The sequence below is a fragment of the Nuphar pumila genome, chromosome 5, assembly GCF_984573655.1.
Source record: "Nuphar pumila chromosome 5, dmNupPumi1.hap1.1, whole genome shotgun sequence".
NCBI lineage: Eukaryota > Viridiplantae > Streptophyta > Magnoliopsida > Nymphaeales > Nymphaeaceae > Nuphar > Nuphar pumila.
This window is the reverse complement of record NC_143253.1, coordinates 105,077,688-105,097,153: the sequence shown is the minus strand read 5'-3', so window position 1 is coordinate 105,097,153 and position 19,466 is coordinate 105,077,688. Positions and strand designations below refer to the sequence as shown.

Below are 19,466 nucleotides of genomic sequence, written 5' to 3'. Positions count from 1 at the left end.
GTTCCAATTCCCAAAACAGGGGGCAGTATCCAAAACTCCCATCTGTGCACAGATTGAAAACCAACTCGCACGCAGTAACTACACAATATAAATATTTCAAAATTCATTCACATGTCAGTATAAAAACACTATATGCAGAAATTATGGGTATTTTGAAAATAAAGTAACTTTTCGCTAAAATAAATTATATATGTTTATTTTTTACATATGCCGATATTTTCTTGAGAATTCTTGAGAAGCAAAAAGGAAAAAAAAAGGCAAATAATCGCTATACGATATTTTTGTGATTGGAAAAACAAACACATGGTTTCTGACTGGAACTGGTTCTGGTGCTGGGAAACAAGATCCTGTGGGCTAGCGACAAAACAAGTTGGACTCGGATTAGAGAAATAACTGGACCCGCCCCAATTGCAAGCAGAACTATAATAATAGGACCTTGAGGCAGACGTGGGTTAGAGATGTAGTCCCCCAAGGCCCCAACTCAATCCGAAATGGGAGCAGTTGTCGAGTTTCACCAAACCTGACCTTGGGTTGGGTCAATAAGTACACAAAATCGACCTGAGTACGGGTCACGGACTCATAATTGTCAAAAGCCTGACGCATTTGGAATATTTTCTATCAAGAGGAAATTTAATTTTACACTCCCCACCATCTCATCTCACAATGACCACCCATCTCACCTCTAGCAAATTTTTTTATAATTTTTTCATTTTGTTTTTCTCATTCTACAAACAAGCAATTTTTTTTTTTTTTTAGAAAACTTCTCATAAGCAAAACTTTCTCCTATCAGAGTTTTTCTTGCTTTCAATGTACCTTATGTAACCTAAAAAAACAGGGCATTCTCAACACACCAACTGTTTGAAAAAAAAAGAAAAAGAAAAAACACTAGATATAAACGCACAAACTTATAATATTTTGGTAATTCTTAACATTTTTGCATGAGCCGTTATTTTCTGGTGAAAAACCAGAATGTTGAGTGTGTGGCGAGATTTTCCCAAGAAAATGAGACATTGCCTACGACTTACGAGTGAGGCCAGGCTTTTCGTGGGTCGGATTAGGATGGTTCGGGTTATATACACTGGATTGAGACGTACCGGGTTCGAACATGGGTCCGACCCACTTCAGAAATTAAAGAGAGAGAGAGATAGAGACGTCAACGGAAAGGAGCCGTACCAGCCTGACGTTACACAATACAGCTTGACGTTCACGTTGGTGGTCAAACTCAACCAAAACCTGAGAGTTGGGTTGACGTAGGAAGCAACCAAAACCAGAGAGTTGGGTCCAAGGCCAAGCGAGATGAAACCTCCGCCCGTCTTCTACTGGTGTGCCCGCGAGCCGAGTTGAGTTTCGGGCGGGAAAGGGGAGATCCGCAGAGGAGGAGGAGGAGAAGGAGGAGAAGGAGGAGGAAGCGCATCTTTGCTCTTTCCGACGGACTCGATCTCCTTTGCCGCTTCTCTCTCTCTCTCTCTCTCTCTCTCTCTCTCCGAGTGTGGCCGAGGGAGGGAGATGGGCGACGAGAAGGAGGGGACTTCGGCGACGCCGCTGGGTGCGCGGCTCGTTGCACAGATGGAGTCCGAAGATCCCGAAGACCCCGCCAGGTCGCCCGTCAATCCCCCCAACCACTCCGCCCGCAAGGTCTGCCACTCATTCACCCACCCTTCCCCCGCTCCCTCTCTCTCTCTCGATTGTGGATTTCGGTTTTTTTGTCGATGGACTAGATTTGACGTGGTTTTGGATTGTGTTCGAGGGACTAGGGTTGAATTTTAGTTGGAATCGTGAACGTTAACGGCGATTCTTGGTTGAGAATGTGATTGGAACTGTTGATTTGTTAATTTTTTTATGGGGATGAGGAAATGAAGCGTTTGTAGGATTTCACTGCCTTAGATTTAGTCGTAGATATGATTTGTATGTAGGGTTACTTTGATAGTTTCGTGAAGTCGGAGCGCGTTTGCTTTGAGAAGTTTTGGACTGTTTTCCCTTCTTTGTTTTTAGGCTCTTTGTTTCATAGGGGAATTGTTTCTGGGGTTCTTCAAATGAAATGTTTGAACGATTTCTGGCTGCTTTTAAGGGATTCAAAATGGTTGGTATGAGGCAGCGTTTGTTTATTGAGTTAATTGCGTTATAAAATTTAGCCCTTTAGGGTTTATGTCTTGGGTGCAAGTCGGAGGATGGGTTTGTGCTCTCTTGTTGACGAAGAGTCTAGACGAGATATGTAAGGATTTTGATATGCTTTCTACAAACTATAGCCATCGCTGTCGATCTGGATCTTGACACGACAAATTAATGTCTTTCTTGAATAATAAAAACACAACAAGTAATTCAAAAGATCACAAAGCTTACGCCTTTCCCCCCAAAAGTCTAAAGAAAAGGTCTGTGAATTTGCTGGCTATTGCCAATTAAATCATATTTACATTTTATTGTATTAATATCAAACGACATTCTTCAAAGTTTTGGCAAATGCGTGACTGTCATCCTAATAACTGCCCCTTTTACCATAATATTCGGAGGAAGACCTATCCTTTCAAAATGTACATAAGATTTATATTGTGTTTGAGAATATAACTTGGTATGTAGTTGTTCAATGACCCAAAAAGAAAAAGAAAAGACCACAATGATGCTGTTCTTTGACATTATTATGTAAAATGAAGTTCATCACAACCAAATATCTAAAGATGCAACCTCAGCTGAAATTTTCTTTCACATTCTAGTGAGGAAAATGTGCCACATACAGTTTCTGTTGGTTTCCAAATTCTAGAAAACATGAATTTCTCTCAGTGACCTGGCGAATAGGAATTCAATAGTAATAAAAGTTTTCAATTTAAGTTGAACTGGAACCTCATCTTTCGTGTTTGTTTGATTCCTAGATATCCTCGAACTTGATGTTTTTTTTGCTTTCTACGCCCTCCATGGGCATTCATGGATCTTCTCCAGCGTATGCTGATATATTGAACTCTAAAATACACCAAAAATGCTGCATTATGTTGAACTAAAAGACACCAGCAATCCTGCATCGTACAACAATTTGCTTGACCCAGATCTGAGTTATTTTAGTCTCAGACTCTCAGTTAATTTAATAGAATGCTGTTTTAAGGCTGTTGAAGAACTTGAAAATCCTAGTTAAGAAAGAAATTCAAACTTTTGATTTATTTGGTTGTTCACATTCCTAAAGAAGAAGATTTCTACCATCTTCCAGCTAATTGAGGTAAACAGCTTTCCATCCCCGACTAGTCATTTTCATTTCATTAGCATGGATATCATCTGTACATTATGATCTATTGCAATAATTTGATCGAGACCCTGCTGCATTTGATATTTTCTATATCATATTGCGTCCGTGATGCCTTTAGTTATAAAACCTTCAGCACACTGATGATGGATCAAATTTGAGGGATAAGAAAAAAATCACTGCCATTTAAGTCTTTATAGGCTTGAACCTAATTTCTATAATCAAGTTTAACTGCAAGGCTCAATATTGATCCATTTTAATGATGTTTTACTCATCCTTTTATGGGACATGATTTCGGTTCATATTCTTGTTATGGTTTGTGAAGCGTGGGCTTCATCATGATCTTAAATCCAATTTTCCTTCCCAGTTTCCACAGACGAGATCTATTTGACATTCTTTAACATTTGACTGCACGTGATCAATAAGGTGGAGAGTTTTCAATCTTTGTTCAATGATCTTTTAATTGGTGAATTCTTAAGGAAAACAGACAGTGTTTTATATGTTTCCTAATAGTTTTTTCCCCCTGAAGTTTGGGTATAAGTATGATGATTTAAATAGCTTTAACTATTAATCCTTTAGATCCAACAGTATCCAGCTTCCTGCTAAAATTTTTGCCTTAAAAATTAACACAGATGAGCTCACAATAAGGGCCCTTTTCAATACTTCAAAACCAGTTGGAGATTGCCTAGGAATGGCTTTGGTTGATAACTCTTGTTTTAATCTTTAGAAGAATTTAGGCATCATGTTTTTCCAAATAGAAGAAGATGAATAACAGCGATCTACCACAACAGTTGATTCTTAATCTGATAGGACAGTATTGTAATAACTTCCGCCCACGTCTTGGAAACAATTGCAGATAAAAGCATGGATCATGCAATCTCATAAAATGAATCAGTCTGTGTAAGAATCATTTCAGCCCAAAACTTGGTAAGGGATAAATGCAGACAGATGCAAGGATCAGTTAGCCCGCATATATGGTGATTCTTATGCTAAGCAGTGCAAATTGCTTTAATGAGTGCATGTATTCAGTGGTCACTACATGAAAGCATGGGTTTTAATATATTTTTCTTGGAGCATCTGCTTGGGATTGAGGAGGAGAAAATTGAGAAGATCTGCTTAGGGAACAACAATAAGGAAAGAAACTGGAGTCTTGACACGTATCAGAACACAAAAGCTGTATCAGATATGGAAACAATAAGAAAACAAAGATGATTCACTGCAGGTGAAAGTGGTATAAAAAAAGGAACTCTATGCATATGAAAATGGTTATAGAAGTGTAATGAAACAAAGTGCTCTCCACGCACCTCAAACAAGTGGCCAATACAAAGCCCACACAAGGGGCAAAAACACAACAACCACTTAGGGGCTTAGAGAAACACACAACACTAAAAAAATATAATCTTTATTTCATTCACAATGCACACAAAATGCATAGCTTTACAAGGGGTCTATGCCCCATATTTATACGCAAAAAAGGTTGATAGGCTCCCCAAAATATGGCTGTTCATGCTCCCAGCCGTTGGAAGCTCCAACAATTATATTATTGTTATATTGTCAAGGATAGAAATGCCCTTGACAATATTAAATACAAACAGCCCTTATTGGGCGACACCAATTACAGAAAATTACATTGGTCAAAAGACCAAAATACCCTAGAGAGTAATACATGTTACACACACACATACACACACACACACACACACACACACACACATATATATATATATATAACCCATATTCTAACACGCCTCTCAAACAAACGGTAGGGATGACAGTGGACCGGGGGAAAGTGGGGCCCCGCCCTGCCTTGACCCGTTTGGACCGGGGATGAAGGGCATGAAACTGGAGATGGAGGCGGGGATGAAGGTTAAAATCCATCCCCGTGCGGGGATGGACTTACGCTTTCCCCCGCTCCGCCCCGTCTCCGTCCCGTCTCCGTCCTTTTAAGGGATGACAATAGACCGAGGGAAAATGGGACCCCGCCTCGTCCCCGTTTGGACCGGGGATGAAGGACATGAAACGGGGATGGAGGCAGGGGTGGAGGTTAAAATCCATCCCGTGCGGGGATAGAGGCGGGGATGGAGGTTCGGATTTTGAGACAAGGTGGGGTGGAGACCTTGTCCCCTGCCCCCGCCGCGGTCCATTGCCATTCCTAACTCACAGAATGACAACCGAGAGTTTGTCAAGAAGAAAGTGGAATTTGGGAGATGGTAGCGCCTTAGTGAAGAAGTTTGCTAGTTGATACTTAGATGACACATATGGTAGAGTGATGGTTTTCTTAAGGAACTCTTCACGGACATAATGACAATTCATTTCAATATGCTTTGTTCGCTCATGAAATGTATGGTTGCTCGTGATATAAACGACGCTCTTGTTATCACAACATAATCTTGAGAGTGCAGATATAAAAACCCCCAAGTCTTCGAGTAACTGTCGCAACCACACCAATTCAGAAGTCACATTGGCCATTGAACGATACTCAATTTCCGTGGAAGACAAAGGCACCTGTTGTTTCTTGCATCTCCAAGATATCAAGGAATCACGTAAAAAATACAAAAACTAGTGGGTGAACAATGATCATTTATATCTCCTACCCTACTAGAGTCAGTATATGCAATAACATCTAATGGAGAATAAGATGATAAAAACAAACCATGATTGATAGTATTTTTAACATATCTAACTATTCTCATTACAACACTCATATCTACATTAGTGGGAGAATGCTGAAATTGACTAGCAGTATGAATAGTATGAGCAATATTAGGACAAGTAATAGAAAGGTAAGTTAAGGCGCCAATCATTTGGAGATATAAAATTGGATCTTTCAGAGGTTCTCCATCATCATTCTTCATTTTTGCATTGATGACCTCTGGTGTTTCATCTGTAAGACCTGACTTTTCAATTATCTCGACTGCATACTTAGTCTGAGACAAAAAAATACCTTCGTGGTCAATTAGCAACTTCTATCCTAAGAAAATATCAAAGAAAGCTAAGACTTGTCATAAGATGAGCTCTATAGTGGGGTTCAAACGACTCATATGATACAAACCTACTAGGTGTTTGAGATATTCTCGTAGATCTTTTAACACTATATTGATTTATGTCTTTGACTTTGAATATACCTTTCTAATGCACATGATGGTTGGCCTTGTGTACAACAAGAGTACGTTTGAAGTTCATTGTGAGGTTCAACAATAGTCATATCACCTTCATGTGCATAATGAGTGTTACCATCGACACTCTCATGCATATCATGAATATCATTACTTTCATTCACATCAGTATTATTACTTTCATTAATAGTATTATACTTATGCATTAGATTAAACAAAAATGAATACTCACATGGTTTCTTAGACTCAATTTTTCCAAAACTAATTTTTTTTCAAGAAAAATTATATTCCTTGAAACATAAAGTTTATCTTTCTCAATATCATAACATCTAAATCCTTTTTGGTTTTCGGCATAGCCTAAGAAAACACAAGGAATGACCTTAGCGGAAAACTTATCGTTTTTGTTGAAAAGAACAAAACATTTACAACAAAAAAATCTCAAATTTAAATGATCGAGAGAGATTTTAAATAAATTTTCAATGAGAGAAGTATTTTTAAGAATAGTAAAGGCATTTTATTAATTAAATAAATCACCGTAAGAGGGGCTTCTGCCCAAAACTTTTTTGGATATTAGAAGAATCCTTGTAGTTTCAATAATGTGGCGATGTTTTCTTTCGGCCAACCCATTTTGTTGTGGGGGTGTAAGGGCAAGATTTTTGATGAGTAATCTCTTGTTGATCGATATAACTTTTAAAACCCTTTGACAAAAACTCTCCCCAGAATCAGATCTCAATATATTGATAGAGGTTTTGAATTGATTTTTAACATAATTATGGATTTTTTTAACTCAGGTACTTCGGATTTGTATCTAAGAAAATAAATCCGTGTGTGCCTACTGTAGTCATTCGCAAAAATCACGTAATAAGAAACTACTACTTTAGATATAACTAGTGTTGGTCCCCATACATCCGAATGTATTAACTCAAAAGGTTCTTTAGATATAAAATGACTATTTCTAAAAGGTAAAGATTTCATTTTTTCGAGTATGTAATCTTTACAAATAAAATCCTTTTCATTACAACTTTCAAGAAAAGTGAATAAATCAAGGTTGCCACACTAGGAAACAGAAGCAGAAAACAATACAAGAAGCGGAAGTAAGAAGAGATGCATTTTAAAATGTATAGGAAGTAGGAAGTGAAGAATAGAAAAAACAATATAAGAATTGAATGAGAATCAAAATGGAACGAAAATAGAAACTAAAATAAAAGTGACTATTCTTAAATTTCATGAATTTTTAATGTAAGAGTTAATTTTTTAACAAAATCTAAAAATAATGATTGCCAATTTAGAGAAAGCACATAGAAGTGTGTGAGAAGCGTGAGAGAAAACACATAAAAACATGAAAAATAGAGTGAGAAAACATATAAGAAGAATATATAAAGTGTGGAAAAATCGAGATTCCCATCAAGTTTCAGAAGTGAGGAGTATCACGCTTCCAAAACGAGTTTCCGGGAAGTGAGCTTCCCATCTATCTAAGAAGCTTCCAATAACTTTGGAATAAATACATTTTTGACATACTTGAATGTCCTAATCTCCTATGCCAATGTTCAATACTTTTCTTAACAAAAAATTATAAATTTTTTGATTTGATAGTTCCAAATTGTCCATGTAGTAGATGTCACCTCTTATATGGCCTCACTCAATCAACTTCTTGGATTGAAGATCCTGTATCAAGCAATGATTAGATGAAAAAGTGACCTTACATCCATGGTCGGTAATTTGAGAAACGAATAAAAGGTTGAGGTTAAGTTTGGGTATTACTCTAATTTTTGGGACAAACTTTTTTTTTAGAAGAATTTTGTAAAGTACCTAAGTTTTTAATTTCAAAGATGGTCCATTGGCGGTTGAAACATAAGAATCATTGGAGTTAATAAGACATTTGTATAATATGGAATTATTAGGAGTCATATGGAAAGAGACACCAGAATCAAGAATCCAAGAGTTCTTATTTGGGTCCATACATGTTGATACGACTGCACTGGAGAGAGAGGAAGATTGGCCTTTGATTAGTGGTTGAAGGATTTCCATGAATTGAGCAAATGAAACATTCTTAGAGCCTTTATCTACACCACCTTTTTCACTTGATGATCCCGTAGAGGCTGTTTTCTTTTTATATATTCTTTTTGGGCAAAATGACTTGATGTGACTTTACTCTTTGCAAAAGTGGCATATTATCTTACCACCTTTTTTGTAATCGTACTCACTTGGATTTCTTTTATAGTCATTTGAGTTTCTTCCATAGTAATTTTGGCCTCTTCCAAAATGAGGAGGCCTATATGCTTTGGTGTGATTTTTTAGTCTTGACATAGTAAGTATTGATTCATCATTTTTGGTAGGAAATGATTTCTTTAATCTATTCTCTTCCATAGTTAGTTTTTCTAAAGTTTCTACAATGGAAGGAACGCCACTTCTACGAAGAGGGGCCGACTTTGTCCCTTTTAAAGTTTATCTTTCATAGTTTATGAAATGGTAGAAGTGTCCCGAGTTGATTTGTTTTTTTCGGTGCTTTATGTTAAGTGGACAATACCACTTAGGCTCTAAGAGAGCTAATTCATCCTAAAGGAGAGAAAGTATACTCATATCTCCTTGGGTCATTATTCTTTCTTTCTTTTGGAGATTACATACATGAATTACATCCTTTAGAGAATACATATCTTGGAGATATTTTCAAGCGTCACTAGCAAATTCGAACTTTACTAAGCTAGAACATTTTTTTATTTCAACATTATTAATGAGTTGTCCCATGATTTTGGAATGATTCATCCTCCACTCCTTTCATCTCTTTTCATAGTCAACAATGACTTTATTCATCTCTTTTCCTTGAAGTGCAATTTTTTTGACATTTTCATTCTTGGTGAGCGTAAGCTTTGGTTCTTTCTTAGATCCATCTACCAAACCCCATAGACCCTTTTCCCAAATTTTGTGTTTTACTATGGATGCCTGCATCACATAGTTTGTGCCATTGAATTTCACGGGTACGATGACAACTACTTCTCATTCATCCTCTATAGATACAAGAAGAGAAAGAGAGATAAAGATATAGAGATAGAGAGGAAGAAGGAAAACATGAAAGCGAAAAACTTTTGGGCACCAAGAGTCCACGATCTCACGTCTACACGAGCAAGCTTTATCACGATCAATGTCGCAATGACTTTGATACCATGTAATGAAACAAAGTGCTCTCTACACACCTCAAACAAGAGGCTAATACAAAATCCACACAAGGAGCAAAAACACAACCATTTAAGGCTTAGAGGAACATACAACACTAAAAAAATATAATCTTTATTTCATTCACAATGCACACAAAATGCATAGCTTTACAAGGGGTCTAAGCCCCATATTTATAGGCTCCCCAAAATATAGCTGTTGGAGCTCCCAACGGCAACAACTATACAGTTGTTATATTGTCAAGGACAGAAATACCCTTAACAATATAACATATTACAATATTAAATAAAAATAGCCGCTATTGGTCAACATGTTAAAATATATGTAATTCATATATATATATATATATTTATATATATAATACCCGATAGGGGTATTTCTGTCATTTCACAAGTACCCGATAGGGGTACTTGTTTTTCTTATTTTATTTTTCTCTTTAATTTTTGTAAAATATATTTTTTATTTTTTGTTTTTTTTGCTCACACAAAAGGGGCCCCACCATGTAGTCGATGGGGCCCCCAACGGTCACATTTGTGACCGTTGGGGGCTCCCAACGACTACATGGGGAGCCCCCTAGGTGGCTCTCCTTTTAAGGCCTCTTGGCTCTCTCCCTCTCCTTCTCTTGTGTATAAATAGGGGTGAACCCCTCTTGTATTTTTCACTCTTGAGAGCTCTCTCTCTTTCAATAAGAGGCATTTATATTTTTATGTTGTGTTGTCTCTTGTGGGTTTGGGTATTATCCCTTCTTTGTTTGTTCATTAGTAAATGTTGTAAGTGCTTAGTGCACTCTTTGCTTTTCCGCATATTTCATTACATGGTATCAGAGCCTTGTGTATGCTCTTCTTTTTAATATAGCTTGTGGTGTAGCTATATTTGTTTTTTGTTTCTCTCTCCTTGGTATTCTCTTGTGAGTGGTTATTATGGAAGGAGAACAAAAGATTGATCTCTCCTTCAAGCTCAATGGTTCCAACTACATGATGTGGGCCGCCGCCATGGAAAACAACCTCAAAGGGAAAAAGCTTTGGGGATACGTTATGGGCACCATTCCGGAACCTCAACTCCAACTAACTAAGATGGAAGGCGATCAAGAAAAAGCTCTTGAAGGAGATGCCCGCATAAAGGCCATTGAAGATCACCAATCTAAAATAGAAGATTGGGAGAGTAAGCATGCCAAGATTCTTGCTTGGTTCATGAATAATGTGGAGCTCAAGATTTGCGCCAACATTGCCAAATTTAGGATGGCAAATGAAGCATGGTTCTTCATGAAAGGTATGTTTACACAAAAAGACCTTGCTCGTCAATTCTTTCTTCAAGAAAAAATCCGGACTATCAAGCAAGGAGAAATGAGTGTTAGGGACTACTTTAGCACTCTTGGCCCTCTATGGGATGAGCTATCCTTACTAGAACCAAAATGGGTTTCTAGTATAGATGTGGAATTAAGGAGAGAACAAATGGAAAAAGAACACTTTTTCCAATTTTTACATGGGCTTAGGCCCGAATATGAACAAGTTAGATCCTCCCTCCTACATAGATCAAAGCCTCTTCCCTTGGAAGATGCCATAGCCGAAATATGCCAAGAAGAAACCCGTCTTGGCATGATTAAAGGAGGAAATGATGTCTTGGCCGTATCAAAACCCGGCAACCATATGAAAACCTACAAACCTCCACATTTTGGAAGGCAAAATAACTATAATGGCAACTATAGAAAAGCCATTTGCCATCATTGTCAAGAACCGGGTCATATAAGACCTAATTGCCCTAAGTTGAATGAAGCACCAAAAAATAAAGTTGCTTCCGTTGAAGAAGCTACTCAAAAGAAAGATGAAGCAATCAAAGGAACAGACTCTTTTTCTCTTGCTCAACTATCGGAGGCACTACAAACTCTACTCAAGATTCCATCAACTTCGGGTGCCGCCGTAGCTTCCTCCTCTCCTCCAGGTATGTCGTCTTGGATCCTTGACTCTGGAGCTTCCTTTCATATGACCCCCCTTGAAAATGAGCTTTCCGATTTATGTAATAACTTTAAAAACTCCTATGTTTCAACTGCCGATGGTACATCTTTACAAGTTAAAAGTTTTGGAACCTTAAATTTTTCAAAAGACTTCTTTGTGCCAAACGTGAGAGTTGTACCTCAACTTAATTTAAATCTCCTCTCTGTTGCTCAAATATGCGATCATGGATGTAAAATCTCCTTCTCAACTAAGGATTGCTCTATACAGGATCTCCGGTCCGGGAAGCTGATTGGGCAAGGCCATAGAAGGGGAGATCTCTATTACATGAGCAACTTGAAACTCCCCATTAACTCTTTTTGTAACCATGTCCAAGATAAAAATATTGATATTTGGCATCAAAGACTTGGACATCCAAGTTTCTCAAAAATGTACTCCTTTCTATTTGGAAAGAAATTTTGTAATGAGAAACATTTTGTTTGCAAGAATTGTATTTTTGGCAAAATGAAATCTACTCCTTTTCCAAACCGAACTTTTGTATCCAAAAGACCTTTTGAGTTAGTCCATTCGGATGTTTGGGGTCCTTCCCCAGTCATGTCTAAAGGAGGGTATTCCTATTATGTCACTTTCATCGATGACTACACTAGGTATGTATGGATCTACTTTCTCAATTTAAAATCCGAAGTCTTTGAGTTTTTTAAAAAATTTCATATGATAGTTAAAAATCAATTTTCAAGTAATATCTCTACTCTTAGATCCGATTCGGGTGGAGAATATTTATCAAATGAATTTCAAAACTATTTAGAAGTAAATGGGATTTGTCATCAAAGATCGTGTCCTAGGACTCCCCAACAAAACGGCTTGGCCGAAAGAAAGCATAGACATATCATGGAAACTACTAGGACACTCCTTATTTCCAAAGAAATTCCAAAGAATTTTTGGGCCGAAGCGGCCTTAACCTCAACTTATTTAATAAATAGAATGATATCTTCATCCTTACAAAATACATCTCCATACGAAAAACTATTTGAAAGAACACCTGACTTCAATAGATTAAGAGTTTTTGGATGTAAATGTTTTGTCCTTACTCATAAACGGGACAAATTATCTCCTAAAGCTATTGAATGCGTTTTCTTGGGTTATGGAGAAAATCAAAAGGGTTTTAGATGTTTTGACTTGAAAAATAACAAACTCTATGTATCCAAAGATGTAACATTTTTGGAAAATGAAAATGGTTTTGTGAAAACTAAAGATATTGACGAAAGTGAATATACTTTTTTATTTGATCTTCTATCTCAAGAAGATGAGACTCCTCAAGAAGAGGAAATCTCTAATGAGTCTTTGAATGACCTAGAGGAAATTCCTCTTGATAATGCTATAGATGAGAATAATAGACCAATCCAAACATATGTTAGGCGTGGTCAACAAACTCAGATAAGTGCCTTAGAAAAATACTCTCAAGGATCCGACATTGAAGAAACATCTTTAAGGAGATCCAGTCGGATATCCAATCCTCCAAATAGGTTTGTTTCCTATGAGTCCCTAACTCCTAGATATAGAGCATGTCTAATTGTGTTGCATTCATTTCATGAACCTTCACACTATAATGAGGCCAAAAATATTCCCCAATGGGTTGAAGCCATGACCTTAGAGCTTAGTGCCCTTGAAAAAGCAAAAACTTGGGAAATAACTTCGTTACCTACTGGAAAGAAATCAATAGGATGTAGATGGGTCTTCAAAATTAAAACCAAGAGTGATGGTTCATTAGAACGTTATAAAGCACGATTAGTAGCTAAAGGATATGCTCAGGAATATGGTATAGATTATGAAGAAACCTTCGCACCTGTTGCTAGAATGACTAGTGTTAGGACTCTTATTGCTATTGCATCTGTAAAGAAATGGCCTATCTATCAACTTGATGTTAAGAATGCATTTCTAAATGGCGAATTAAATGAAGTTTACATGGATCCCCCACCGGGAGTATGTATTGGTAAAAATAAAATTCTTAAACTTAAAAAGGCATTATATGGTTTAAAACAAGCTCCAAAGGCTTGGCATGATAGATTTAGTAATGTAATGACAAGTTTAAATTTTCGTTCATGTTATACTGACACTGCTTTGTTTGTGAAAAGTGCAGGGTCTTCTGTAGTTATTTTACTACTTTATGTTGATGATATGATCATCACAGGAAGTGATGAGCAAGGCATTAATGATATTAAAAAGGTTTTGAAAGAAAATTTTTATATGTCTGACCTTGGTTTCTTAAGATATTTTTTAGGAATTGAAGTGGCGTACTCTCCTCGAGGGTACATTCTCTCTCAGATGAAACTGACTGCTGACATCTGTTCCAAATCGGGTATCTCCGATGACAAGAAGATAGAAACCCCAGAAGTCATCAATGCAAAATTAAGGTTGGAAGATGGAACACCTCTCGAGGATCCTACTCCCTACCGGCAACTTGTTGGGTCTCTAACCTACCTATCCATCACACGGCCAGACATTGCTCATGCCGTCCACTCTGTCAGTCAGTTTCAACATGCACCTACAACCGTGCACATGAGTGCAGTCTTAAGGATTGTTAGATATATCAAAAATACCATAACTAAGGGAGTTTTTCTTTCTTCTGCCTCATCACTTGATTTAATTGCTTATACTGATGCAGATTGGGGAGGAAATCCCAATGACCGTGTCTCAACTACCGGTTTTTGTGTTTTCTTAGGTGACTCTATGATTTCGTGGAGATGCAAGAAGCAACACAAAGTATCATTGTCCTCGACGAAAGCAGAATATCGTGCTATGGCCACTACAACCATGGAACTTGTGTGGCTAAGAAGCCTCCTCAGTGATATAGGCATTGTCATCTCTACTCCTTCGAAGATGTGTTGTGACAACAAAAGCGCAATCTATATTGCAAGCAATCACACCTTCCATGAGCGTACTAAGCATATTGAGATGGACTGCCATTACGTTCGGGATGAATACCTAAGAGGAACTATAGCACTACCTTACGTCACATCAGAGTACCAGTTGGCGGACTTCTTCACTAAGGCTCTTGCGGCTCCTCGGTTTTTGTTTCTCCTTAACAAGCTTTCGGTTATATCCCCGTAAAGCTTGAGGGAGGGTGTTAAAATATATGTAATTCATATATATATATATATATATATATTTATATATATATACATAATACCCGATAGGGGTATTTCTGTCATTTCACAAGTACCCGATAGGGGTACTTGTTTTTCTTATTTTATTTTTCTCTTTAATTTTTGTAAAATATATTTTTTATTTTTTGTTTTTTTGCTCACACAAAAGGGGCCCCACCATGTAGTCGATGGGGCCCCCAACGACTACATGGGGAGCCCCCTAGGTGGCTCTCCTTTTAAGGCCTCTTGGCCCTCTCCCTCTCCTTCTCTTGTGTATAAATAGGGGTGAACCCCTCTTGTATTTTTCACTCTTGAGAGCTCTCTCTCTTTCAATAAGAGGCATTTATATTTTTATGTTGTGTTGTCTCTTGTGGGTTTGGGTATTATCCCTTCTTTGTTTGTTCATTAGTAAATGTTGTAAGTGCTTAGTGCACTCTTTGCTTTTCCGCATATTTCATTACACAACACCTATTATAGATAATTACATTGGTCAAAAGACCAAAATAGCCCTCAAGGGTAATACATATTACAATCATGTCACACACACACACACACATATATATATATATATTCATATACAACCCATATTCTAACAAGAAGAAAGAACTCTAACATGATGGGTCGCCATTAACCCAAAGGGTGATGGTTCTTAAATATTAGATGTGAAATCAAAATGGATATAATGTTGGAAAATGTCACTGTAGTATATTTGATGGGCAACAGGGGTATGCCTAACCCCAACTTGCCTATAAAAAAAACAATATTTGATGGGCGACTTGTTATTTATCAGATTGTCACAAATTAGTAGGGTAGATGTGATGAAAATAATGAGTCAAATTTTGATCAAGATGTTGAAAACCACATCTCAAAATGACTACTTGATATAATCTAAGGGCTTGTTTGATCGCGTGTTCCATGCGAAACATTGCAGCTGCGTGGAACGCCACAACGAACAAACAATGGACACGACAGACGCGCGGAACGCGTGCGCCACATCCTTAATTCTCAATAATTTTCGTTCCACACCCACCTGTTACGGTTAGAACGGGGACGCGGGGAACACTATTTAAAAAAGGTCGGGGAGAGGGGTCCCCCGACTCATTCACACACTCTCTCTCTCTTAGGCAGTGAGGGGTGAGGCGGCGCTGGGATCACCGGCGAGGCCGGCGGTGCGTCTTCTTCCCCATTTTCTTCTTTCCTCTCTTCTTCGTTCTTCTCTCTTTGTGTCTCTCCCCCTTCTTCATTCTTCGCTATTCTTCTTAGGGCATTTTTAGGTGTTTTTTCTTTGATTCCATTGATTAGAGGTTTTTTCTTTGATTTTCATTAGTTTGGGTTTTTTATTTTGATTTTCGTTGATTAGGGATTTAAATCAAATTTCTTATTGATTAGGGTTTTTTATTTGATTTTCTTTGATTAGGGATTTAAATCAAAAATTTTTAATTAAGGTTTTTATAGTTAATTCAATTAGGGTGAATGTAATCTGATGTTCATTTTGTTAAAATGTAAAACATATAGATATAATAATAACATAAATATTATTATTATATCTATATTTTTCTGTAATTTTATTTTATTTTTCTGTATTTTTCTGTATTTATTTTGTGTTTTTTAGTATCTAGTTCTAATCGAACTAGACTAACCTTATCTAGTTAAGTTCCACTTGGAACTTAACTAGAAAGGTAACTGTTGGAATGGTCCAACGGTTACATTTCTAACTGTTGGAACATTCCAACGGCTACAAGGAGAGCTCCTTAAGAGCTCTCCTCTTCTTCCCTTTTTCAAACTTGTATATATAGGGGTGCAGCCCCTCTTGTAAAAGTATTCCAATGCTTCTTAAGCATTAGGTTCTCCGGCTTCGATAAAGAATATATTTTATTCTTTTTTTTGTTTCCTTTTATACCCTTTTAAGGGTTATGCTTAAGTGTCCTTTTAAGACACTCTTTCTTGCGGATCTTAGTTCGTGTTTTGAAGATCCTCATTTCATTTCATGGTATCAGAGCAAGGTTCATCCTACGTCGTGAGAATTTCTTGCCTCGTTTTCTGTGCCAACCTTACAAAGGTGTTTTATCACCTTGGTTGGGTTCTTTGAAGCTCCCTTTAAAGGAAGGAGAAAAGAGGAAGGCTCGTTGCATCAAAATCTTGTGTTTGTTCTCTTTTACCCTCTCTTCCTCTTTATTTCTTTTTCTTTCTCCTTTTATCACCTTTGTAAAAGATGGATGATCAAGATAAAATCACCATCATACCCATGAAGCTAAACGACACAAATGATGTAATGTGGGCTTCAATAATGAAAGACCACATATGGGGAAAAGGATTATGGGGCATAGTAGATGGTTCCGATTCAGAACCTAAACTTGTCCTCATCAAAATGGAAGGTGATAAAGAAATTCTCTTAACCGAAGAGGAGAAAAGCAAAGCCTTAGCCAACTTTGAAAAAAGTTGGAAGGAATGGTGAATAGCGCATGCTAAAATTATGTCATGGCTAATTAGTAGTGTTGACATAAAGAAATGCTCTAGTCTCGCCAAATTTGAGCATGCCGATAAGGCATGGGAATATCTCAAGAATATGTATTCCCTAAAAGATATTGCATATGTGTGTAATCTTCAAAAAGAGTGAGATCAATGACCCAAGGTGATAAAACTATACGTGAATACTATAATGAACTATCAGAACTTTGGGGTGAATTGGTTATTTTAGAGCCAAAATGGCATTGTCCCGAGGACATTGAGCTCCGGCAAAAGCAACTTGACAGGAAGTACTTTTATCAATTTGTAAATGGTCTAAGATCAGAATTCGAGTCGACTAAGTCGGCCCTTCTTCATCAGGGAAAAGTTCCCTCTATTGTCGATACTATAGAGGAATTAACTACGGAGGAAAACAAAATCAAGAAGAATACTCTAAAGACTGAAGATGATTCTGTGCTAGCTGTATCTAGACCGAAGAATCATGTACGATCTTATAGACCTCCTCATTTTAACCGACAAAGTGGTGACTATGACAAGAAAAAGGTTATTTGCCATCATTGTCATGAACCTGGACACTACAGGCCACAATGTCCCAAGCTTAAGGAGTTGAGAGAGAAAAGAGCTGCGATTGCTGGATCGGAGCCCAAAGATCAGGATGCATCAGTTTCCATGGCTCAACTAATGGAGATTCTCCAACCTCTTATCAAAGGAGCCTCCTCTTTATCTGAAGCTTCAACTGGTGCAACTGCCTCATTTTTTTTCGATTCAGGTAACTTTCCTTGTCTCCTTGACTCTGGTGCTTCTTTCCATATGACTCCAAATAATCAAAGTCTATTCGAATGTGCTAAAAATAAAACAAGTGTGTCAAAAGTTTTTACAGCTGATGAAACTTCTCTTGAAATTAAAGGAATATGAAATTTTGAAAAATTTATAAAACTAAAAAATTTTCTATCTCAAAAGTTAGATATATTCCCAAATTAAATTTAAATCTTTTATCTGTATCTCAAATATCTGATTATGGATGTAATATTTTCTTTTCTTCTCATGGTTGCTGGGTTCATGATCGCCAGTCAGGAAAGCTGATTGGGGAAGGCCATAGAGAAGGAAGACTCTATTACATGGATTTTTTGAAAATGCCGAAGAATGCCTTTTGCTATAACATTCAGAAAATTGAGTTGGAACTGTGGCATAAAAGACTTGGTCATCCACATATAGCCAAAATCCAACATTTTCCAAATGTAGGAAAATTTTGTAACTCTGAATCATTTGATTGTAAAGATTGTATTCTTGGTAAAATGAAAAGATTACCATTTCAGAACAAAACTTTTATCTCTTCAAGACCACTTGAATTAGTACACTCGGATGTTTGGGGTCCTGCACCAGTAATTTCTAAAGGAGGACTTGCTTATTACGTTATTTTTGTCGATGATTTTTCCTGACATACGTGGATTTACTTTCTTAAATATAAGTCTGAAGTATTTTCATACCTTCAAATATTTCATAATATGGTTAAAAACAAGTTTCAAAATGATATTACTATTTTTCGCAAAGATTCATGGGGAGAATTTTTATCCACAAATTTTAAAAATTATCTTAATTTACATGGCATCACACATCAAAGGTCATGTCCATACACACCTCAACAAAATGGGCTGACAGAATGTAAACATCGCCATATTATGAAAACTACTAGGACTTTATTAATAGCAAATCAAGTCCTGAAAGAATTTTGGGCAGAAGCTGCCTTAATTGCCACCTATCTGATTAATAGAATGCCATCCTCTTCTTTGCAAGATATAACTCCCATTGAAAAACTTATGAACGTTTCTCCAGATTACTCTAGATTGAGAATATTTGGATGCAAGTGTTTTATATTTATCGACAAAAATGATAAACTTTCTCCTCATGCGATTCCCTATGCCTTTTTAGGGTATGCTGAAAATAAAAAAGGTTATAGGTGTTTTGACCTAAAAAATAATAGATTATGTGTCTAGAAATGTTTCCTTTCTCGAAAAGAAGAGCTTCTTTGATTTTGAAAAACCAAAGGAAGTCATTGAGTACTCTTTTTTGTTAAATCTGACATCAAAATCTGATGAATATGATCTTGACTATAACTTTGATAATGATCAAGGAATTATTGATCTTGATCATAATGTTGACAATGAAGAAGTTCATAGAGACACTAGTATACAGTATTCCAGGCGACGAGAGCCTAATCTTCCATGTGCACTTGAAAGATATTCTGACATTCCAACTAGACGGTCATCCTGAGTCTCGAGGCCTCCAGGAAAGTTTGTGTCATACGAGTCCTTCTCACCTACGTATAGGGCAGTCATTGCATTAATTCACTCATATGAAGAACCATCTACATATCTTCAAGCAAAAAATGATGTCA

General features: G+C 37.0%; 1 protein-coding gene across 2 annotated transcripts in view; it reads left to right on the top strand.

Moving 5' to 3' along the window:
- The first annotated feature begins 1,221 nt into the window (after positions 1 to 1,221).
- LOC149837998 (protein LIKE COV 2-like) overlaps positions 1,222 to 19,466 on the top strand; it is a 39,180-nt gene continuing 20,935 nt past the window's right edge. The window contains exon 1 of one of the 2 annotated variants that reach the window (XM_090007554.1): positions 1,222 to 1,635. In XM_090007554.1, coding sequence (XP_089863680.1) covers positions 1,507 to 1,635 — 129 coding nt within the window. In that variant the 5' untranslated portion in view covers positions 1,222 to 1,506. The remainder of the gene's footprint in view (positions 1,636 to 19,466) is intronic. The other variant, XM_090007555.1, reaches the window with a different exon arrangement.